The following is a 24,589-nucleotide window of genomic DNA, read 5'->3' as shown; positions in this document are numbered from 1 at the left end:
AGTCATAAAATTGATATATAGCACTTATTTGTAATGAGTCTTACTGATTAACAGTGTAATGGTAGGTGCTCCGTAAATATTTGTTGTGGATTAACTTGGGCTTGCTAGGCTGTTATAGTTCTACCACTTGATATTCTACTAATCTATGAATGCTGTTTGAATACAGACTTTTAATTATAGCTAGCCATTTCATCTCAGAATTGAATATCTTAACTACCTGAACAATTGTATGTGATCGAAATAGCATATGATTCCTATTGAAAAATAATGTGAAATAAAATATGGCTACTTAATATCATTTTTATTTTAATAATGAGTATCTTATTTTTCTTAGGGAAGGCTAATTCATCAGGTTATAAGTAACTTTTTAATGGTTAGTTTTTATTCAGAGATCTCACACATTTAAAGAAATTTTCTATTACGAAGTTCTATTCATAGAAGATAAATAGATCCTGTTCACACAGAGAAAGTCTGTTCTTATAAAATGACATTCATAGAAATAGTAGTTGGAACCATTTTTACCTTTTTCTCACTCCTATTTAAAGATTACTGTATTGATAATCCTAAAAAGATTCTAAAATTGTATTATGCCTCCATTCATGTATATTGATTTTCAACCCCAAATACACATTAGAAGCACCCAGAGAGCTTTTTTTTTTTTAAAAAAAAAAAAAAGAAAACCCACCAATACCTAGACTTACTCTAGGCACTGTCCTGATGAGACATTGGGACCCATTGAACAATGGATAGGAAGGTTTTCATCACTGTTTCTTGTTAGTGTTTGCTGTTAATTCTAATGTGCAACCAGGATTGTAACCTTTATCTTGAAAGTCTTTTTTATATGTGTATTCTAGTGTCTACTAGGAAAGTTTTGTTTATAAATAATATGATAGTTGGTCTATTACCTTACAAGGTAACATCTCACTTTTATATTCCTGCTCTCAGATCTGACCTACTTTGATTGCTTAGCTTTTCACTCCCTAATCATTACAAATCTCAATATATACCTTTGAAATTGCAGATATCAAATACTAATGCAAAATTTTAAAGTTTAGCTAAATAGTTTAGCTGTTACTTCAGACACACTAAACCATATAACTAAGTTCTTAAAAAAGACCACACAAGCGGCATATGGAGGTTCCCAGGCTCGGGGTTGAATCAGAGCTGTAGCTGCTGGCCTACACCACAGCCACAGCAACGTCAGATCTGAGCCGCATCTGCGACCTACACCACAGCTCACAGCAACACCGGATCCTTGACCCACTGAGTGAGGTCAGAGATTGAACCTGCATCTTCATGGATGCTAGTCAGATTCGCTTCCTCTGAGCCATGACGGGAACTCCATAAAATCGTGAAATTCTGAATTGAAGATAAAATAGGACAGATCCCAGGTATTTTAAATGACATTTGTTTATGTATCATATATACATTCTGATATATATCATACATATGAAAGTGTGTGCCTGTGTGTGTGAGATTCTCAAAAGTGTAACAGGTTAAAAGTTAAACCATTTAATTCCCTCACATATATATATATATATATATATATATATATATATATATATACACACACAATCTGTGTATGTCCAGATTGCTTTTTTTTAACCTGTCTTTTATGTCTTAATTATGAGATCATATTATTTCTCATTATGTATTGGTTATCTATTTTGTTTTCTGACTTTGAAACTAAGCTTTCTTCATTTAAATATTGGTCTGTTATTCATTCACTGTTTAAACATTTTTGATCTAGTAAACCAAAATGCCTAGATTAGTATGGAAAGACAGCTAGCTGTAGCAATAAGCAAACTTTCTAGGTTACAGAAGCATTGGCTAATGTATTTATTTTCATTTTTTATTGTCCCTTACTCTTAGTGAAGCTATGGTCTACCAACTTAGACAACTCAGTGGCAAGCATTGAGGCGAAGGCTAATGTGTGCTGCGTTAAATTCAGCCCCTCTTCTAGATACCATTTGGCTTTCGGCTGTGCAGGTAAGAAGTGAAAGATTGTCTTCTTTTGATCTTGGTTGATTATCATGACTTGGATAGAAGAACATTTTAAAAGGCATAACTTTCTTTGTAGGTTTAAACTTTGTTTTCATTATTACATCCTAAATTAGAAGTATGTAGTATGCCATTATTACTCATTAATCACTGTGCCTTAATTTCAGTATTCTGTCACCCATGTTTAATATATAGAGATAGGTTTGTAGATTATTTTTTGTTATTCACCTAAGTTTTTGCATGCATGAATTAATGCTTATGTCATCACAAGCTTAAGAAGCTATATTGTATAGACAGAGGAAACCTATTCCTTCAATAGTTATTGAGTGCCTACTCTGCCCAAAGCATCCATCTAAGGAAAGTGAGTAAGATAGATAATATGTTAGCATGTATTCCATGATTAAAAACTTTAAGTACTCAAAAAAAAAAATCATAGCAAAGAATTTTTTGTTCAAGTATGGATGACCCAATATCTGGGTTTGCCCAGGGAAATCCTAGTTTATATTTGTTTTACCATAAATGCTCTTAGGGCCTTCTTTCATTCTCAAAAGTGTATGGGTTGGAGAATAAATTATATAGTCACTCTACTCTTAAATTTATTTGTATTCTATATCTGGTTTCCCACCTTGAGTGTTCACTAAAGCAGTAAACACCTGTAGTTTAGGTTTTGCACTGAGAGATCTCCTTGATTCTTTTTTTTTAATTGATGATCTCGGTTTTTTAAAAAGAGATAATCTAGCACCGTATCATGAACACATTACCTTTTAAAAATATAAATTTAAATCTTAATTTATCATTACATCTTTTCTTTATTCTAACAATATTAATTTCTCTTGGATACTAATGTAATTTCATAGTTAAATTCCAAGAGAGTATGGATGAACATGTATATGTGGATAGAATTCTCTTTTCATTAGCAGATAGAATTTTTCTTTAATGTGCTCCCCTTTTCTGGAACCTACTACTCCCTTATTTAAATCCCTGTTTTGTTACTGACTAGAAATGTGACTTTGGGTAAGTTGATTAACTTCTCTCCCCTGGTTCCTTATCTTTACAATAGAGATAATCTTTTGAGGCTCTTAAGAGGATTATGAGAAGAAAATGCTATGTATAGAGCTCTTAGAATATGATGCTCAATAATTGCTTAGTTATTTTCAATATTTTATTATGCATTTAATTAAAATAATTTTTTAATTTTAATGTTATAAACACACTCACTAACCATTGGCCATCACTTATGAATAGAAGTTATAATCAGTCTTTAATATGTACAAATGTTAGACATGAGCATCTTCAAAACTTCTTTCAGCAAAAGGGAAGTGTGCTTTCAAAATGCTTCAGCTATCTGGCAGGTGGTTTTGCCCCCACTGTTAAATTTTCATATATTTCTTAGTTAATTTTTGCATGTCCATGTAAGTGTTAAGATTTATATTTTTCTAATTCTAGGAAAATTATTTTAGGAGTCTCATCTAAATTACATTATGATTATTTGTTAATTTTGGAACCACTGATATTAAGATGTTTTGTCTTACTACGTAGTTACGTAGGGTATCTTTTTGTTTGGATTATTTTGACTTTCAGTGAAATTTTATAATTTAACTTCATTTAGGTTCCAGGCCTTTCTGGTTAATTTTTTTCTGTGTGTGTTATAGTTTTGTTACCATTTAAAATACTTTTTTTCCATTTCATTAAAAAGTGTTATTTGTTAAGAGTGGATAAAAGTGTTGCTATTTTGGAGTTCCCATCATGGCGTAGTGGAAATGAATCCGACTAGGAGCCATGAGGTTTCGGGTTAGATTCCTGGCCTCGCTCAGTGGGTTAAAGATCCAGCGTTCCCAGGAGCTGTGGTGTAGGTTGCAGATGCGGCTTGGATCTGGCGTTGCTGTGGCTCTGGCGTAGGCTAAAATTTCTTTTACTTTTGAAGTTCACTTTGATCTCTGATTGGCCATAATGTATATAGATGGAGTATATTTCTGTTCATTTTCTTGCTTTTTTGGAACATACTCTAGGATGGTTGTGTCATAAAATGTACTTAAAACTTTGACCCAGGGGAGTTCCTGTTACGGTGAAGCAGAAACAAATCCAACTAGTGTCCATGAGGATACAGATTTGATCCCAGGCCTTGGTCAGTAGGTCAGGATCCAGTGTTGCCATGAACTGTGGTGTGGGTTGCAGACACAGCTTGGATCCCGCTTCGCTGTGGCTGTGTTATAGGCTGGCAGCTGTAGCTGCAGTACGACCCCTAGCCTGAGAACTTCCATATGCTGCAGGTGTGGCCCTAAAAAGCAGAAAAACAGAAAAACAAAAAAACTTGGACTTATCGTTTGCAGTTATTTTATTCTTAATTTAGCGAAAGGTTATAAACTCTTTATAAGGCATTAAAGTTCAGTAGGATATTTCTACATCTATTCCAAACAAATTATTTCCATTGTATTATTTTAACATATTAACAGTAGTCACTGTTGATATTAATCAACTGTGGTGAAATTGAGTGTCTTGTTGTTTTTGTTTTTGTTTTTTTAAAGTATCCCTATAGGAAAAGTATTTATTGTACTGGAAATTGTTCTATGTTGGTGTTCTTCATGGTTGTACAAGTAGCATCATTTGATTAAAAAATTAAACAGATTCTCTCTAAATTGACAAGGCCGTAGAGGCATTTAACTAAGCAATCAAATTTAAGACCACCATGAAGCAAACATTATATGCCTCCTGATGTGCTGCATTTTGAAGGACCATCAGTTTTATAGTCATCTTGTCAAAAACATGTAAGAGGAACTTTATAATAGGAAAACATTCAGACAAATTCAAACTTGTGGAACACTTTGCAAAACAACTATATCCTAGATGCTTCAAAAATAACAGTATTAGGGAGTTCCCACTGTGGCTCAGCAGTAATGAACCAACTAGTATCCATGAGGATGCAGGTAAATAACAGTATTACAAAATCATTATATATAAAATAACAAAGAGAAACTAAATATACTATGTTACCCTTGAACAAAATTAAAAGTTTTTTCAAGGTTTTTTTTAAAACAGTTGGATCATTTGAATATAGAATGCAAGTTAAGTTTGTAGAAGGGAAGATAAAACAAATATTGTAAAATGCTTAGAGTTGGTGAGTCTAGGTTGAAAGTTACAGATGTATTATTCTTTCAACTTTTCTTCAGGCTTGAAGTTTCAAAGTAAAAAGAGGGAAAAGAAAAATAGAAATGAGGTCATGTGCTTAGTCTTCAAATTATGAAGAATTTTAAAATGATGATGACACTACAGAAAGATGTAGTACCACAAGTATCTAAGGCTGTGATACCCATAGGGGTAAGCAAGAGTCCAGTCAAAAATTTGAAAGAAAGATCTGGGCCACAGCTTTTTAAAAAAGCCCTGTATATTCTTGGCATAGTAATGCTTTGTACTTGTGCAGGCCAGTCTGCCTATCCAGTAAAAACTGGTTAGGCTTCTGGTTGCTTACCTCTGGCAGACCCAGAGGCTCTGTGTAAATAATGAGCAAGAAGTAAATAAAGGCTAAGATAGATGTATAAGTTGCCTGAGCTTCGAAAGCATGCCCTGACACACACGCACAGATTCCCTTGGCAAAGGGTAGAAGACATACTGACACAAACCATTTAAGGAACTCTCATGATTACTAAGTGATGCTGACTCAGTAGCAGCCTTTACTCGGGTTAAAAAAAACAACAAAAACAAAACTGATTAAGAGACTTCAGTGGTCCCACGCTGCAGCAATTATAGACTCTACAGAATTAGTTCTGGAAAAGTCACTAAACCAAGTAAATGACAGCACCATCCCCGACGAAAAGGCTAGCCACAGCAAACCTGGGAGAGGGAGGTGGGAACTGATTCTGGAGCTGTCTCTTTTTATTATCTGAAGTGTCTAGTTTTTAGCAAAAAATTATGAGATACATACGAAGAAGCAGGAAAAATTCAGTCAATAGAAACTGTCTGAGATGTTGGGCTTACTAGAGAATTTAAGTCAGTTATTACAAATGTGTTGCTGTGGCTCTGGCGTAGGCTGGCAGCTACAGCTCCGAGTCAACCCCTAGCCTGGGAACCTCCATATGCCGCGGGAGCGGCCCAAGAAATAGCAAAAAGCCAAAAAGCCAAAAAAAAAAAAAAAAAGGAGTTCCCGTCTTGGCACAGTGGTTAACGAATCCGACTAGGAACCATGAGGTTGCGGGTTCGGTCCCTGCCCTTGCTCAGTGGGTTAATGATCCGGCGTTGCCGTGAGCTGTGGTGTAGGTTGCAGACGCGGCTCGGGTCCCGCGTTGCTGTGGCTCTGGCGTAAGCTGGCAGCTACAGCTCCAATTCAACCCCTAGCCTGGGAACCTCCATATGCCGCGGGAGTGGCCCAAGAAATAGCAAAAAGACAAAAATAAATAAATGAATAAATATTCAGTGAATTAAACTTTAAGAAATAGAGGTAAAATATGACAAATATGTCTTATAAAATAGAGAATGTTTTTAAAATAGAAATAAAAAACAGGAATTCTGTAGTTGAAAAGTACAATAACTGATACGAAAAAAATCTCTAGAGGGGCTTATGAGAAAATTTGGGCTGGCAGAAGAGTGAGTGAACTTGGAGGTAGATCAATAGTGCTTATTCAGTCTAAGTAACAGAAAGAAAAAAGGAATGGAGAAAAATGAATGGAGCCTCAGAAACCTATGAGGCACCATTAAGCGTAGGAGAACACACAGTACAGATTCTCAGAAGATAAGGTGAGAAAGGGCCAGAAAAATATTTGAAGAAATAATGGCCCAGAAACCCCCAAATTGGATGAAAAACATCAATTTATATATCCAAGAAGCTCAATGAACTCAAAGTAGGATAAATTCAAAGTGGAAAATATGAGGAATTAGCAAAACAGTTTTGAAAAAACGTCACAAAAAGTTGGAGGACTCTTCTTCCCAATTTCCAAATTCCAGAGCTGTAGTTGTTAAGACATTGTTGTACGGGCAGAAAAGCAGTCATATGTACCTCCCTTTTTTTTCTTAAATCATCTTTACTATCGTTAATCTGAACTAGTTGTTCTTCTGGGGTTTTATCTTGTTACTTCATCTGAAACCTATTTCTCCGCTGTCTCTTTTTGTCTTATTTCCTGTGTTTGTGGTCTCTGTTCTGCAGGCTGAGGAATCTTAGTTCCTCTTGCTTCTGATGCCTTTCGACTGGTGGGTGGATCTGGGTCTTATCCATGGTAGGGCTGTGCCAGGTGGTGTATTTAGAGGTGCTCAGGATGGCCCCAGGCAGCCTATCTGCCCACTGGTGTGGCTGTGGTCCCACAGAACACTCTCTGAGGTCTCTGCCATCAGTGTCCCCACTCCCACAGTGAGCCCCAGCTGACCCCCTGCCTCTCCAGAAGACCCTCCAATACCTGAAGATGGTTCTGGCCTAAGTTCCTAAGGAGTCTCTGCTTTGCCCTGGGTCACAGTGCTTGTGAAACCTTGTGAAACCTCCACCTTCCAAGAGTGGAGTCTCTGTTTCCCTCCAGCCCTGTGGAGTTCCTTCACTCAAACTCTGCTTCCCTTCAAAGCCATATGCTCTGGGGTCTCCTCATCCCAATGCCAGACCTTCAGGCTGGGAAGCCTGACATGGGACTCATAGTTCTTACTTCCTGTGGGAGAACCTCTGCAATATAGTTTTTCCAGTTTGTGGGTTGCCGACCCAGCAGGTATGGGATTTGATTAGATTGTGCAGGTTCCCCTCTCCTACCATCTTGTTGTGGCTTCTTCTTTGTCTTTAGATGTAGAATATCTTTTTACGGTAGGTTGCAGTCTCTTGGTTGATGGTTATTCAACAGTTAGTTGTGATTTTAGTGTTTTTATGAGAGGAGATGAAGTCCTTCTCCATCTTGTCTCCTCAGGAGTAGGCATATGTGGGTCAATTGGTTAGAATTAAGAATCTAGAAGTAAATCTTTATAATACATTCATTTTCAACAAAGGTGCCAGAGTTGTTCATTGGGGAAAAAGTAGTCTCTTCTCAAATGATACTGGGACAACTGGGTTCATATCCATCCACATGCAAAAAGATCAACTAAGACCTTTACTTCACACTATACACAAAAACTAACTTAAAATTGATCACAGACTTAAGTGTAAGAACCAAAACAATAAAGCTTTTAGAAAAGAATAGAAAAATCCTTAAGACCTTGGATTAGTCAAAGATTTCTTATTTTTATGTGAAGAAAAAGAAGATGAATTAGACCTTATCAAAGTTTAGAAGTTCTGTGTTTCAAAATCACTATTAAGAAAATAAAAAATAGCACAAGGTTTGAAAATATTTACAAAACACATTTCAGATATGTATCTGAAATTTTCAAAGAACTCAGGTAAAGGAATTGGAACCATTATATATTGCTGGTGGGGTAAAATGGTGCAGTCAACAGTTTGTCAGTTTCTTAAAAAGTTAAACGCAAAATTATCACATGACACAGTAATTACATTTTCGAGGTATCAACCTGAGACCTAAATCAATGTCCACACAAAGGTTTGAACATGATTGTTCATAGCAGCATTATTCACGATAACTGAAAAAATGGAAAACAGTATCCCTAAACTAGACAAAATGTGGTATATCTACTTATTATATACTATTCAGCAGGAGAAAAGAATAAACTGCTGACCCATGTTAAAATTTGGACTACAAAAACATTATGTAAAGTGTAAGAAGCTATACATTATATAATTCCATTTATGTGAAAAGTCCAGAAAAGATGAATTTACAGAGGTAAAATACAGCCTAGGATGGTGGGTGGTAAGTGGGCATGAGAAATTTTATTGAGATGAGGAAAATGTTCTAAAACTAATTTATGGTGTTGGTTGCAACACTGGGTTAAGTTGCTAAAAATCACTGAACTGTATGCTTTAAGTTGATTTTTATTATATGTAAAGTGTATCTCAAGAAAATATATCTTATACTTAACCCAAAGTTGCAAAGGTTTTCTTCTAAGTTTTTTTTTTTTTCTTTTAATTTTATGGCTGCACCCATGGAAATTCTCAGGCCAGGGATTGAATATAAGCTGCAGTTGCAATCTACACCACAGCTGCAGCAATGCCAGGTGCTTTTAACCCACTGTGAGGAGCAAACCCACATCTCCACAGCGACCTGAGCCACTGTGGTCAGATTTTTAGCCCAATGCACCACAGCAGAAACACGAAGAAAATGTATTTTAGAAGGCAAATGTGAGAAATAAAATTATTAACATATTGTTTAATCAGAAGTCCAAAATGTTTTCTTTTATAAAGCCATCAAAATATAAGGATATATTTAAAAACTTTCAGTTTCTTTAAACCCTTAATACTCTTTCTAGAGCCAGGATCTCAAGAAATATCAGTGAAACTCCCTTTCAGACTGACATGAGCGTACGTGTATATACTTTTTTATACAACTGTATTGTCCTGGGTTCAAAACAGAAAACCTACTACATCTTCTTATCTTTGAAAATGAGTCATTGCCTTCAGTTGTCTGGCCATTATAGATTTGACATTGTCTCTGAAACATTTGATGAAAAATATCAAAACCATTTTTTCATATACTGCGTTTTTCCCTTTTTGTTTTCTTTTGTTTTGCTTTGTTGTAGATCACTGTGTTCACTACTATGATCTTCGTAACACTAAACAGCCAATCATGGTATTCAAAGGACACCGAAAAGCAGTCTCTTACGCAAAGTTTGTGAGCGGTGAGGAAATTGTGTCTGCGTGAGTATTACTCTTTTCAGAAGTTGAGCTTAACGTGTTTGTAACGTCACCCGCCATGGGTTTTGTAAAGAGTAACAACACTGTGGTGCATGCACTTCTTCTTAAATAGTAGGTTTTTGTAACTTGTGTAATGAGAGCATATGTATATTTGCGTCTGTATTGCTCACTTCTGTGTTATTTGTGAATAAAATCTTGATAATACTATTTTTAGTGTTGCCCCCTTAAACATTTGAACCTCAGATTAGATTTCAGCCTTTCCTTATAAAAAGAGAAACAATATAGTTGATGCAATAGAATGAGAAGTGTTTTATTTATTAAAGTCTACTAATAGGTTATTATACATTAATCTACATTGCAATAGGGTAGTAGTATTTTTGCTTTTAAGCAATATTTGGTTGACTTTTTTTTTTTTTTTTTTTGTCTTTTTAGGGCCGCACCCAATGGCATATGGAGGTTCCCAGGCTAGGGGTCAAATCTGAGCTGTAGCCACTGGCCTATGCCACAGCCACAGCCACACCAGATCTGAGCCACATCTGTGAAATATACCACAGCTCACGTCAACACCAGATCCTTAACCCACTGAGCAAGGTGAGGGATTAAACCTGCATCCTCATGGATACTAGTCAGATTGGTTTCTGCTGAGCCACAATGGGAACTCCTTGGTTGACATTTTTTATTCCATTTCCATGTTACTTGATCTTCCTCTGATTTCATGGTGAGTTTTAAATATGTTCTGAAAAGAACTTTCTAAATATGACTGCTTACACCTGACAGATGTCCTTCGAGAAGCCTTCTGAACTAGGGAATCATAATATAAGCTTTTAGTTGTCTTTTATTTTGTTTGGCAGTAACAAGATAACAACCAGATAAATAAATCTCATTGCTCAAATACTGTGGACCAAGCTCTTCTACTAACAGACAGTCCCTTCTTTCTGTCATCCATTTCACTGTTCTCTTTTTTCTAGTAAATCTCCTTTTTTCTTCTCAAGCTTAATCTTACACTGTTTTCCTTTTTTCTTTTTTTCACGTGGTTTCTAATATCCCTTAGGAGATTATTAATGCCAGTGCCTAATAGTGGGGACCGCCCACCATGCGGGTTGCTCTCAATAAGAACTTGGTAATTTGAGTTGAGGTCATTTGAATTGAGTTACCAAAAAAGGGAGAAAAAAGAAAAGGCTGAGCTTTCTAAGGGGAATTAATATAGGCAATTAGTTCACAACTCTAAAGTAAGTAGTAACTAGTCAAAAAGTATCCCATCTTTAGAAATAATAATGGGTAGTAAATAACTAAAATATTATTCAGATTCAAATGTGAATGATAGATTATATGGCAAAAATATTTTTCTTAAATTTCAGACTTATAAATGTTGAATCAGTTAGTTTGATTTCAACTAGTTAATTATATACATTGGAAATCTCAGTTGAGCTTTTTAATGTGGATTTGTTGTTTATATATTCACTAGTCTTTTTTCCTTCTTAGTTTTTATAAATTACGATGATTTACCTCTTGGACGTAATTGATGTTTATAAGTATTTGAGACAAGTACATTTGGAAATACTGGAAAGTAATATTAAAGTATATACATATTGTTTCAACCTCTGAATTCTTGGACAATAAATACACACAAAGGGATTTTCAATGCAATATTATTAAGCAATGGACAATTTAAAACAGCATAAATGCCTAGGAATAGATGGTATGTTGAAAGTGAATAGAAGCAATAGAGAAGTACCTAGAGTTTGAAGTTTGGCTTCTGAAATAAGACAGTTTCAGTCTTGGCTCTACCATTTACTAGCTGTGATACCCTGAAATTATCCTTAGCCTTCAAATCTATTTCCTCACCTCTGAAGGGGAACTAATAATACTACTTATGTCGTGAATCTTTGAATAAAATAAATCTATGTAAAACATTAGCATGGTCTACCCTATTCTATGAATGTTAGAGTAAGAGAACAGATGATTTATTGTGTAATCATTAATAAAGATATAGAAACATGTTTCTTTTACATAAAAAATATAAATTATTGAATGAGGAAGACGTTCTTGACAAAATAATGTAGGTTGTATGATCCTACTTTTGTAACAGAAATTCAGCAGGAAACAAAAACATGGTGTTTTATTCAAATCCTGTCTTTGTATGATAGGATTAGCAGTGTTTTTTTATTCAGCTATTTTTAATTATTAGCTGCATTTGCATGTCATTTTAGTAAGATAAGCTAAATAGACCATTCAACCATTGATGGTATTCCACCCCAGCAGGACAACTAACTTATGAAAATTGTTTATATTTAACAATTGAAAAGTAAATCAAATAATCTAGAAAAACTGAAATTAAGTACAACTCCCAATAGAGCAGTCTTGTTTGATGAGGGTATGGTACTATTGATGGATAATGTTTATTATTTCCTGCTTGCCCAGGGACTATCGAAAGCATTAAAATGAATTAATTTAATTCTTGCAATATCTTATATCATTCATCTAATTCTGTAAGGTAGGAATCATTATATTTCACATTTAACCAATGAAAACAATTGAAGCCAGAGAGGCTGTATAAATTTCCTGAAGTAAAAAGTAAATTAATGGCGTATTGAGTGTTCCCAGACAGTCTGGCTCCAGAGTCTGCATTCTCAGCCACCAAACTGGATTGCCTCTAATTAGTAGTGATGCATTTCATTTCATGAAATCTTAAAGATGTTCTAACTTTTTGTGTTTATCTCAGTTCAACAGACAGCCAGCTAAAGCTGTGGAATGTAGGGAAACCATACTGTCTACGTTCCTTCAAAGGTCATATTAATGAAAAAAACTTTGTAGGCCTCGCTTCCAATGGAGATTATATAGCCTGTGGTAAGTGAAATTATCTTTTCCTGAAACTTTTTAGTAGATATCTGTCACTGTAATTGCATTCAGTGGAATAGACTACATACCAACTCAAGAAATGATATGTACATTCAGAAGGTAGCATGTTGACTTTTCCTTGGATTAGAAAAAGGATTAGTCCTCTCCTTTGCTGAGCTCAAGCCTTGACCACATGAAATAGCATAAGGTTTTAATTATGTTGTAGTTGTTCTCCATTAGTACAGTTTCTATACATGTTATTTAGAAGACAAAATTTTAATTTCTGCTGATATCTTAATTTTGGATGCAGTTGTCTTCTTAAGCTTGATGTTCATTTTCCCCACCACTGTGTTCTCTTCAATAACCAGTCTGTTTGAATAGTCTTGCTCTGTTATTCTAGGACTTTGATTGTTGATAATTTATACAAATTTAAATCAGAAATAGGAAAATCAAATTTGATACTATTCAAATGCTTCGATACATCTGATGCCTGGATATTTGTTACTACTTTCAAATGACCTGACCTTTATTTAGTAAAGTTGACTGTCTCCACACATATACAAGCCTAAACCCTATCAAAGCAAGGCTCTTACTTTAAAAAACTGCTCAAAAATATAGGTTTCTAGACTACTCATTTTTTATTGGGGAATGTAAAATAAAATTTGTAGAGTATTAAAATTTACCTTTTTAAGTGCTATAACTTTCTTTTCCTCTCTAGACAGAAATATTTTAAAATGTAATTTAAGATCACATTATAATAACAGAGTTCTGATTCTTCTCTAGACTCTGCTAAAATGATTTTTATATCAATATTATATCATTTGTCAGTGGTTATTTCTTTAGATTAGTAAAGGTTTTTTATTTTTTGTTTTTCTGTGACTCCTTTTCTCACATGATTCCCAAGAACTCTTCAACTTTGAATCTTTATATTTAACCATGAAAGAATATTAGTCTTTGAACTTAAACATTGAGTGATAGTTACCTTATGAATGTGATGTCCTAATTCTAAATTCTCCCATTCTAAAAAAATTGGTTTTTTATTTTATTTTTTCAGGAAGCGAGAACAACTCTCTTTACCTGTACTATAAAGGACTTTCTAAGACTTTGCTAACTTTTAAGTTTGATACGGTCAAAAGTGTCCTGGACAAAGACCGAAAAGAAGATGATACAAATGAATTTGTTAGTGCCGTGTGCTGGAGGGCACTACCAGATGGGGTAAGTTTTCATATCACTCTTTAACCTTGGTCTCTCATGTAATGCATTATGTTTATGTATACACAGGTGAGTTTTTTAAGTTTAAAATACAAATTGGTATGTGATATTCATTTTCTTTTTTGCTTAGCATTGTATCACCAAAGGAAACAGGCATTTTAGAAAGTAGTAGTTGAAATGTCACTAATGAAATAGTAATTGAAATGGCACATTATGCTGACAGGATGTCTCTCCTGTGTACCTGTAGCATTCTAGATGTACCTCTGTTATAGCATTACCACATTATCTGTCTGTCTCTACTGCTAGACTGGAAGTCTAGCAAAAAAACACTGTATCTCATTTTCCTTATTGATCACATGTAGTATAGGTTCAGTAAACATTCAGCTGAACCTGATGGAAAAAATTTGATGTAGGTAAAGGAGAGTGGGCTGTATGTATACCTAATTGAATTACTGTTTCAGGACAAAATTGTTCTCTACAAATATGTTTATACAAGAATATTTATTTATTTATCTTTTTAGGGCTGTACCCATGGCATAATGGAGGTTCCCAGGCTAGGGGTTGAGTCCCAGATGTACCCACTGGCCTATGCCACAGCCACAGTAATGCCAGATCCGAGCCACGTCTGTGACTTTCACCACAGCTCACAGCAAGGCCGGATCCTTAACCCACTGAGCAAGGCCAAGGGATCGAACCTGCATCCTCTTGGATGCTAGTCAGATTTGTTTCCCCTAAGCCATGATGAGAACTCCTATACAAGAATATTTAAACACATTTAATTTCTTAACAAAAAAGTTGTACTTCTAGGTTGCCAAAAATTTTTTTTTCCTCAAAAAGCTTGTCACTTCTTTATACATTTTAAAGCTTTCTCATAAGTTATATGAAGAAGTAATTATTTTATTGTCTTGATTTTATACACATGAGTCATTCATTAATGTCATCTCTTAAAAATTGCTTTTTAGGTGCTTACTCGGTTTTATTTTTAACACAAACAATTCTGTCTAATAATTACTTTAAGACATCTGAGTTTGTAGGTACACTTTAACTTTAATTAGATATATTCAAAGCATTTCACTTAAAGTTCTATTCCTCAGCTTCAGTTTTAGTAATGACAGAAACAGTGATTTGGACCAACCATCCAAGTAGAGCTAGAAAAGTTAGATCAAGTGTATGTATTTTAAAAACCAAAACCTGTTTTAAGTCATTGGAAAGTAAATAAGATAAAAAAGAATTGCCAGTCTAGGAATACGAGCCTGGCTTTTGAGTATTTTTTTTCCCCTGGGAGGATTTGTCACTTTGGGTAGAATGGCTAGGAGCACTTAGGATAGATTCATGGGGGCGTGGGAAATGCAGTCTAGTGCTTACCATTGTATGGATGGACTCACCTTGGTTTAGGTCCCCAAAGGGCCGCAGTCTAGGGAAAACCAGTAGAAGATAAGCTCTCGGTGATTTTGCACCTCAACTTCAGATCATGTCCATCCTGAGTAAAGTGAGGTGATCTTGGATTGCTATGTTGACAGGATGCAAAATGAATCCTGTCTGTAAGAAATTCTTCTAAAGAAGATGATCCTAGAATTTTATTTTTTCAAAATTGAAAATACAATAACTAGGGCATAATTAAAAAAATAAACCAGAGGAAAAGGCAAGACAACATTAATAAATTCAGCATAAGCATCAGAAAATAGAAACAAACTCACAGTAGCTCTGGATATTATCAGACATAGCCTGAAAATAACGGTACTGACAAGATGAAAGACAAGGTCAAAAATTTAAATTGGGAAATGAAAACTATTTTTAAAGTGAATATTCTAGAACTAAAAAATATGTATAGGAGTTCCCACTGTGGCACAGCGGAAACAAATCCCACGAGGAACTATGAGGTTGCAGATTCAATCCCTGGCCTCGCTCAGTGTGTCAGGGATCAGGCATTACCATGACCTGTGGTGTAGGTTGCAGACTGTGGCACAGGCTGGCAGCTGTAGCTCTGGACCCCTAGCCTGGGAACTTCCACATGCCATGGGTGCAGCCCTAAAAAGAGAGGAGAGAAATAATGCATCTGAGGCAGATATTTGAAAGAACTATTGTTGAGAAATTTACAAAATTAATGAAAGATATTAAGACAGAAATTCAATAAACATATCCCAGAGAGCAAGTGACTTGAAACCTACATTGTGAGTAAAGATTTAATATTAGACCCCAGACCCTGAACAGACCTAGCTGGCCTAAAAATCTGATTTTGGGTCTGCCTTCTCATGGCACTATTCTGTGGAAATAAACTGAGCTAAGACAATTGAGGAGCTATTTATCTCTTAAATTTACTGTGAAACCCTATCTGTCTTACTGCTTCTGGACAGAGATAACTGTGAGTTGACATATTGGCCTTATATCTATACAATGTGAACAATTTAAGACTGACAGGAAACCAAGGCACATCTCTGTGTCAAGGTAGACCACCTGTACCTTAACTGTCCTTGACAGTTGTGCTTCCTCTGTGTGGCTTGGGGAGAGATCCAAGACGCTATACATGTGAATAGTTGCTTGGACTCTTGATGGGTTTGAAGATGCTATGCATGCTGAATTTCCTATCTTACATCCTTCTGTAAAGCTAACTAAATGCTAGATTAACGCTAATTGTGTCTGATCCTGTGACTCCTGCTGATGGTGGAATAGCCATGCCTTGACACATCATAGTAAAACTGCTGGAAATGAAATACAAAGGGGAGTTCTTAAAAGAAGGCAAAGAAAAACTGTCTTCAGAGAATGGGCAATTAGAATGACAGCCAACTTCTCAGTGAAGCAATAGAAATCAGAAGATGGTGGAACCAGAACTTCAGTGTGTGAAGGAAAATACCTGCCATTGTAAAATGCCATATCCAGTGAGAATTTCTGAAGACAAAGGTAAAATAAAGATATTTTAGATGAATAAAAATGAAGAATTTTCTATTAGCAGACCTACACTAGACAAAATCTTAAAAGATATTCTTAAAGCAGAAGGAAAAAATATAGGAGATGAAGGTCAGAGATGCAGAAAGGAATGGGAAACAATAGAAATGGTAAATATGAAGTAAATCTGCATATTGACTGTATAAAGCAGTTATGTCTTATTGAATTTAATACCCACACAGAATTAAGTACTTGACAATAACAAGTGAGAAGAATAAATGTAATTAAAACATTCTCTGTTCCTTGCTTTGTTACGGCAGGAAGCAAAAGAACTAAGTAATATTAGACTAAAAGGATGCACATTGTAGTTCATAGGATAGCCTCCAAAGTAGGTTCTTAAAGTGTGCTACCTAGATCAACAGCAGCACCACCAGGGAACTTGCTTTAGTTCACAATACAATTAAAAGTTCTGTAACTCACTTTAGTACCATTCCAGATTTAATTCAGAGCTGACTTGTATTTAACTGTCACTTCAATTTGCCACAAAAAATAACTTTATTTCCTTGTTTTAGATGAGGCAGAAGGTATGAGATACTGTTTTGTTCATTTATTCAGCAGATATTTAGTATGTCTAGACACAATTCTAGATACTGGAGATAAGCTCTAAACAAAACTTTATAGAAAGAAAAATTATGGCCCTCTTAGGAGACTTGTAATTTTATGTGCTGGAGGAGATACACACACACAAAAAGTAAATATTAGAAGGTGACAAGTGCTTTGGAGAAAAACTAAGCAGGAAAATAGCATAGGAGGATGCTGGAGCAGGGAGTTGTAGTTTTTAATTGGTGGTGACAGAATGCTGACCTGAGAAGCAGAGTTAAAGACTGGAAGGAGATGAAAATGTAATCCATGTTTAAATGTAGAAGATTTCAGGTGGAGTAAGCAGTTCGGAGGTCTAGAAGTAAAAATGTGGCTAGTGTTCAAGCAACAGAAAGAAGGCCAATATTGCTGCACTACAGTGATCTAGGTGGGAGCAGTAGATGATTTCAGAACAGTGAAGAAGAGCTGTTTAAAGAGAGCATTGTGTAGCATTGTAAGATTTTGAGCAAAGTAGTGACATAATCTGTCTTAAAATTTTGAAAAATCATTTTGGCTGTTTTGTAGAGAATAGACATAAGGTGTCAGCACTGGAATCAGGAAGGCTGTTACATAATTATCCAGAGAAGATTAGATAGTGGTAAGCCAGTGAGAGGTAATCATGTTCATATTTTGAATTTGGAATGAATAGGATTGCAAGGAGATTACATGTGGAGAATAACAGAAAAATCTAGGATGACAGTAAGGTGGGTGTTTTTTTCCCCCAAGCATTTTTAAGCACAGAATTGCGTTAAGATGGAAGCGACTACTAGAGGAACTGCCTTACAGGAGAGGATCAGGGGAGAAGACAAGGAATTGACTTCTAGACTGGCTAAGTTTGAGAGTTACTAAAAATACTAAGTAGAGATGACAAGTTTGGAATTCATAGGAAAGTTGTAAACTGGTTAAGTTTGAGATGTTACTTGCCAATGGACATGCCAGTTGGAGTTCTTAGCAGATTGTGGGGCTAGATGTAAAAATTTTGTAGCTGTCAAAGATATTTAAGCAAGAAATGGGATGAGTTCTCTCCAGGGGAGTGTACTTCACAGTGCTCCAGTGTTCAGTGATTGTGAAGAATCAACAAAAAGACTGAGAAAGCATGGTTATCAATAGTTAGAAAGTTGGGGTAACCATTGTGGCTCAGTGGTAACAAACCCAGCTAGTATCCATGAAGATGTAGGGTTTGATCCCTGCCCTTGCTCAGTGGGTTAAGGATCTGGTATTGCCGTGACTTACAGTGTAGGTCGCAGATGCAGCTCGGCTCTGGCATTTCTGTGGTTGTAGTGTAGGCCTGCAGCTACAGCTCAGATTCAAACACTAGCCTGGGAACTATATGCCACGGGTGCAGCCCTAAAAAGACAAAAAAATTTTTGGAAAATTGGTGCCTGGGAAGCCAAGTGAAGACAGTCAAGGAGGAGGAATGGATGGCTTTGTCAGATGCTACTACTAATATAAGTAAGATGAACCAAAAAAAAAAGGAATGGTACGACATAAGTTTGGAGTGGTTTTAAGAAAGAAAGAGAAGGGAGAAGTTGGAGATGGAGAAGTACAAAGAACTGTTTTGGAGAATATGAAAATAATACCATGTTTAATCTCACCTATATTATTTAAGACATGAAATCAATGGCTGTCTCTAAAAAAGCCACACAATTCATTATCTCTCTCTGTTTGATTTCTGTACTACCTAATTTTGATCACAAGAAAGAGATCAATTTAAGGACATTTAACTTTGAAAGTTTTTTTGTATTTGGGCATATATTAGTGGTATATCAATCTACTGTATGAATTAACAGAAAACTTAAAACTATTCAGTTAATGATGACATGAAAATTGTACATGTCTTTTTGCTATCATTTATGGTAGTGATTTAGCCATATGGAGGGAATGAGAAATTAAGAAAGAGTGGTAGAGGGAGAGGCACAAATACCAACAGATATATTCTTTTTATCAGACACAACTTAGAATAGATTTACAAGGAGATCCTGCTGAATAGCATTGAGAACTATGTCTAGATACTCATGTTGCAACAGAAGAAAGGGTGGGGGAAAAACTGTAATTGTAATGTATACATGTAAGGATAACCTGACCCCCTTGCTGTACAGTGGGGAAAAAAAAAAAAAAAAGACAGTATCTAGATTTTATAAAAATGTAGGATATTTTCCTGCAGATTAAATTTTTGTCTGGCTTTGCTTTTTCTATATATAAAATTCTATATATAAAATATATATTTCTTTTTGGCTACTTCTGGCTGAAAAATGAACCAGTAATTTCAAGCTCCGTTTTGAATAATCAGCCAAGATTATATGTAATTTCTACTCTTTTTATTTCTGCCATTCTGCGTATAAACTGATAAGAATGCTGTATACTGCCTTTTTTAAAGATACTGGTCAAATTCATTGTAGCATTTACTGCATTTCTGCTTTTACTTTTACCTTTAACTGTACTGTGGAAGTTAAACAGCATGCTTCCCCCACCTTCACATTTTCCATGTGGTCTGTCTGTTTTTCCTTCAGGGCTTAACAATATTTGCTTTTAATTACTTCCATTTAAAGATAGAGACTATGTCTAATGTTGTTTCTTTTAATCTGAGGGGTAGTACTTTGTCCTTTCTCTTTTTCTTTCTTCCTAATATTTCCCCTGTGTCTAAAAGCACTTTTATTCAGTCACTTTAGGGTTGGCTAATAGTCTTCTGCCCTTTGTTCTTTTGCTTTTTCTTGCAAAGGTAGTGGCTCTAGCATTTCTACCATTAAAATGCCACAACCTCTTCTACACATTTAATTTTCAAAGGGAGTTTTAAGATAAGTTTTGTTTGAAGTCTAGTGAAAATACTTTTTTTTTAAAGAAGTTTTTTATTTTAAAATGTAGATCCTCTCTAGAATACTTATAAATGGTAATAGTTATTCTATACTAATGAAGAATGCAAAATTCTTCATTTTATATTTTTTACCTTTTTATTTTAATTCATTGGAAGTTATTTTAATTAAAGAAACTAGTAGATTAGAGTTATTTTTTTATTACTCAGTGAATTTTATTACATTTATAGTTGTACAATAATCATAACAACCAAATTTTATAGCATTTCCATCCCAAACACTCAGTGCATCTCCCCACCCACCAACCTGTCTCATTTGGAAACCATTAAGTTTTGCAAAGTCTGTGTGTCAGTATCCATTCTGCAAAGAAGTTCATTGTGTCCTTTTTTTAGGTTCCACATGTAAGTGATAGCATATGATGTTGGTGTCTCATCGTCTGACTGACTTCACTTACCATGATAATTTCTAGGTGCATTCATGTTGCTGCAAATGCCATTACTTCTTTCCTTTTAATGGCTGAGTAATATTCCATTGTGTATGTGTACCACATCTTCTTTATCCATTCCTCTGTCAGTGGACATTTAGATTACTTCCGTGTCTTGGCTATTGTATACAGTGTAGATTAGAGTTCTTGACATAAGGATGTTCATTATTGCCAAACTCTTAGGTTTTTTACTCCCAAGAGTAGCTCTTATTTGCATTACCTATTTCAGTATTAATTGATGATTTTTCAAAAAATATGAATTTTTAAGAAATAACTATTGAAATACCACATATCACTTTATTTTTATTTAGGTTCTGGAATTTAATTTCCACATTGGTTATTTTTAAAATGTAAATAAGCTTGATCATGTGTTTCACTTGCTGTAGTAAAAGAAAATTACTATCTATGTATTTGAAGCAGTTGAAAATTCCAAAACTGTATTTGAATGTATTAGTCCATGTAGGATTGAATATCCAAAGCGATTCCATTTGAATAATTATACAGTCTTTAAGTAAGTATGATTTGCTTTGTTTTTGTATATAGCAGTCAACTCCCTAGTTTTGAATGTAGAGAATGGTGGGCTATTAGACTACAGTTTCAGTTCAGTTTTTGACTCTAGTTACTTGAAAAGTACCCTGTAATTTATTTAACCTCTTGTCTCCAGATGTAGTAACTTTTGCTGTCTGATACTCAATGGATACAACCATTATCTGAATCATTAAAGTCTATAACCAACAGTTCATGTTCTAATTTTAATCTTTCTTTCTAAAATATTCTATTCACAATTTCTAGCAAGTATTAATATTGACTTATATAAAATTTATTTCTTCCTTCCACCTGCCTCCTAAAAGGCATCAGTGATATGATTTGGATAATTCATTAATAAATAATTATTCTTAATTTAATTTAGAGTTGATTCCAAGAAAGTTTTTTGCAGCTTTATATTAAGAAAGTCTGGAGCCATAGTGAATCTCCCTCGCAAGCACATTGGTGGAGAATGATGTGATCATCTCAAAACATTATCTCTTAGGTTTCTCCCCGACCGCAAATGGTTATAGTAGCTTATTACTAAAAGAAACAGTTAGAAATGAATACATGTATATTTTAGAGAATTTAGAAAAACAAAAACCAAGAAAATGCCTATAATCATTTTTCCCAGAAATAACTAATATGAACATTTTAATATAATTAACCATGTAATTTTCCTATACATAGGAACTTTTCCCCCAATAAAAGTGAATATCTTATATTCGTATATTATCTTATATATTAGTATAAGGTATTCTTTACCTTTTGCTTTTGTCATGAACATTTCCCAGGTCTAAATATGTTTTGAAAGGAGTGTTTTCAGTGGCTCCATATTATTCTGTTCTAAGGATTTACTATAACTGGTTCCATTTGCTCTTGCACCAAGAAAGTTCAGAGATTTCAGTTTGACCATGCTCATAAAACATGGAATATAATGCCAATATCTTTGCCAGTATGAAAATAGCTTGTTAGTAAAATAATCTTTTTTATCACTTGTTTCCATAAACAGTTTTCTACAACATTAGCTTTTGATTTTTTTTAGCTAAAGATTAGTAAAATACTTTTTTTTATCAATTGTTTCCATAAAGTTTTCATAAGTTTTCTGAAACGTTAGCTTTTTTATTTCCTTTTGTTTTTTGGTTTTTGGTTTTTGGTTTTGGTTTTTTTTTTTTTTTTTTTTTTTTTTTTGCTTACCTACTGAGAAATTTTTTTTTAAGAAATTCTTTCTTGAATAGGAAATGGTACAAAGTAGAGGTAATTTGGGGGCAGTATTCTTATTCTTTATTTCTGTTAAATCTTTTTTATCATCACTGCTTTATTTAGAGACTAGAAGTTAGGTAAAGGAGATTATATATTCTCTGTGTATCAATGCTGTGGCATAACTCTTTTCTGCAACTATTGGAATGAAATGTAATTGATTCAAGAATGCAGATTACTTTCTGTTAAGTGATCCTGTCTGTGTAAAGGGACAGCATATTTTTGTTGGAGGCAGATACTGAGTGCATGGTGACTCCCACTGAGGCTGTAGGTACCTGTATCATTTTTTTTTTTAAGCTCTGAACCACATCGTACATACTTACCTAGTCTTGGGTTACCAATTCTAAATACATATCTAATGGTAAAAGGCAATGCTTATAAAGGACACTTAAGACTTTCATCGCTCTTCAAAAACAAATCACACACGCATATCCTATCCCAGAAAAAGCTTTGGTTTTCAAGGGTGGGTGTTTTCTTTTGTGGCTTTGAAACCCCAGGAATCATAGAAAGGTTTCTCTAACTCTATAGTGAAGGATATCAGGATAATGATTCCCCTAATTTTCCTCCCTTGAAACCCAGTCCAGCAGGATTCTATCTGGGAATTTGTTAACAAAGTCATCACATACACTATATAAAATTATATGAGGCAAGAGCATCTTTTTTAGTTATATAATGAAATATATTCTTTCTTTTCTAATAAGTAAAACCTTTAATGAAACATTCTGAGGTGTTTATAACTAAAACTTTATGTTCTTATCTTTTCTTTACCTAAATCTCTCATATTTCCTACTATTAAAAACATTTCCTGGAGTTCCCGTCGTGGCGCAGTGGTTAACGAATCCGACTAGGAACCATGAGGTTGCGGGTTCGGTCCCTGCCCTTGCTCAGTGGGTTAACGATCCGGCATTGCCGTGAGCTGTGGTGTAGGTTGCAGACGCGGCTCGGATCCCGCGTTGCTGTGGCTCTGGCGTAGGCCAGTGGCTACAGCTCCGATTCAACCCCTAGCCTGGGAACCTCCATATGCCGCGGGAGCGGCCCAAGAAATAGCAACAATAACAACAAAAAAGACAAAAAAAAAAAAAAAAAAAAAAAAATTTCCTAAAAGAATTAATACACTTCATTGTACTGTTGTTTTTGTTCATGTCCCCTATCCCCTGCTAGCCTGCAAACTCCTTGAAAAAAATGCATCATAGTGCATCAAGTAAGAGCACAGAATATGGAGCCAGGGCACTGATATTCAAATCATATTTTCCAGCTTAATCTGTGACATTGCTCAGGTTCCTTAACTACATTGTGCTTCAGTTTCTCTGTAAAGTACTGATGATAGTAGGAACCTACCTTTAGGGTTGTTATAATGCTAAAATAAATTAATGTACATAAAGGATTTAGAATACTTTTTGACATATAGTAAGTTTTGTGTTCGCTGTTGGTAACATTCATTTTTAAATTACCACTAGCACTAAGCAGATAGTTTGCCCATAATGTATAGTTAATATATAATTTTTGTAATGAATGATACAATCTTTTAGCTTGTCCAGTATTTCATTTATTGCATAATTAATTAAATACTGACTTTTGAAACCAAAGAAATGCTGGAGTAGAGGTGAGAGATACTTCTAATATCTAATTGATGCACTTAAAGCTTAATGGTAGTAGCAACTACATCAATTTAAGAGAAGTAGTTTTCCTACATGAACTTTCAATAGGCACTTGTATAATTGTTTCATAATTACCATTTTGTCCTTAGGATAAAAATTCCAAGCTTTTGCATATTTTCAAAAGCGATGAAAATGATGTTGAAGTGTGTATAGTTATAGGGGAATTGGTATTTATTATCGGTCCTTTGCTTTCTGATTACAAAGACTGATTTCACAACTCAGTCTTCTCTCAAAAGACTTCACATTTCTATTTTCCAGTTTATATATGCTTTTATCTAAGAGATAAGCATCCCTCCCTGACTTAGTAAACACTGTAGAAAGCATCAGATTATATTAACTTAGGGAAAGCAAGGTACACGTTGAAAGCCAGTCTTCTTCCATTAAAATGCTAATGGAATCTATGATAAGATTTATACCAGTGATTCCCAAACCTCATTGATCATCAGAATATCTTGGGCTCTTCCAAAAATATGTATATATCTAACAAAACAGTTCTCTTCTTAGATCTCTGAATCTGTATTTGGAGGAGGATGGGAAGAGAGTATACAGATTTGTGTTTTGAAAAGTTCCCCCAATT

General features: G+C 34.8%; 1 protein-coding gene across 14 annotated transcripts in view; it reads left to right on the top strand.

Annotated features, from left to right (window-relative positions):
• The window catches only part of COP1 (COP1 E3 ubiquitin ligase), a 200,745-nt gene that overhangs the window by 134,639 nt on the left and 41,517 nt on the right, over window positions 1–24,589 (top strand). For all 14 annotated transcript variants that reach the window (XR_014816273.1, XM_084977699.1, XM_084977697.1 and 11 more), the window contains 4 exons: window positions 1,873–1,989; window positions 9,589–9,706; window positions 12,426–12,550; window positions 13,596–13,756. Coding sequence is in view for 13 of the 14 variants with exons in the window: in XM_084977699.1 (XP_084833825.1) it covers window positions 1,873–1,989; window positions 9,589–9,706; window positions 12,426–12,550; window positions 13,596–13,756 (521 nt within the window). In the remaining variant the exon portion in view is untranslated. The remainder of the gene's footprint in view (window positions 1–1,872; window positions 1,990–9,588; window positions 9,707–12,425; window positions 12,551–13,595; window positions 13,757–24,589) is intronic.

This window comes from Sus scrofa, chromosome 9 (assembly GCF_054392235.1).
Source record: "Sus scrofa isolate SSC_HxYL_T2T_F1_AM1 chromosome 9, Sscrofa_HxYL_maternal_Yorkshire_Landrace_v2.0, whole genome shotgun sequence".
Lineage (NCBI taxonomy): Eukaryota > Metazoa > Chordata > Mammalia > Artiodactyla > Suidae > Sus > Sus scrofa.
The sequence above is the reverse complement of the archived record's forward strand: the minus strand, read 5'-3'. Positions and strand labels throughout refer to the sequence as shown.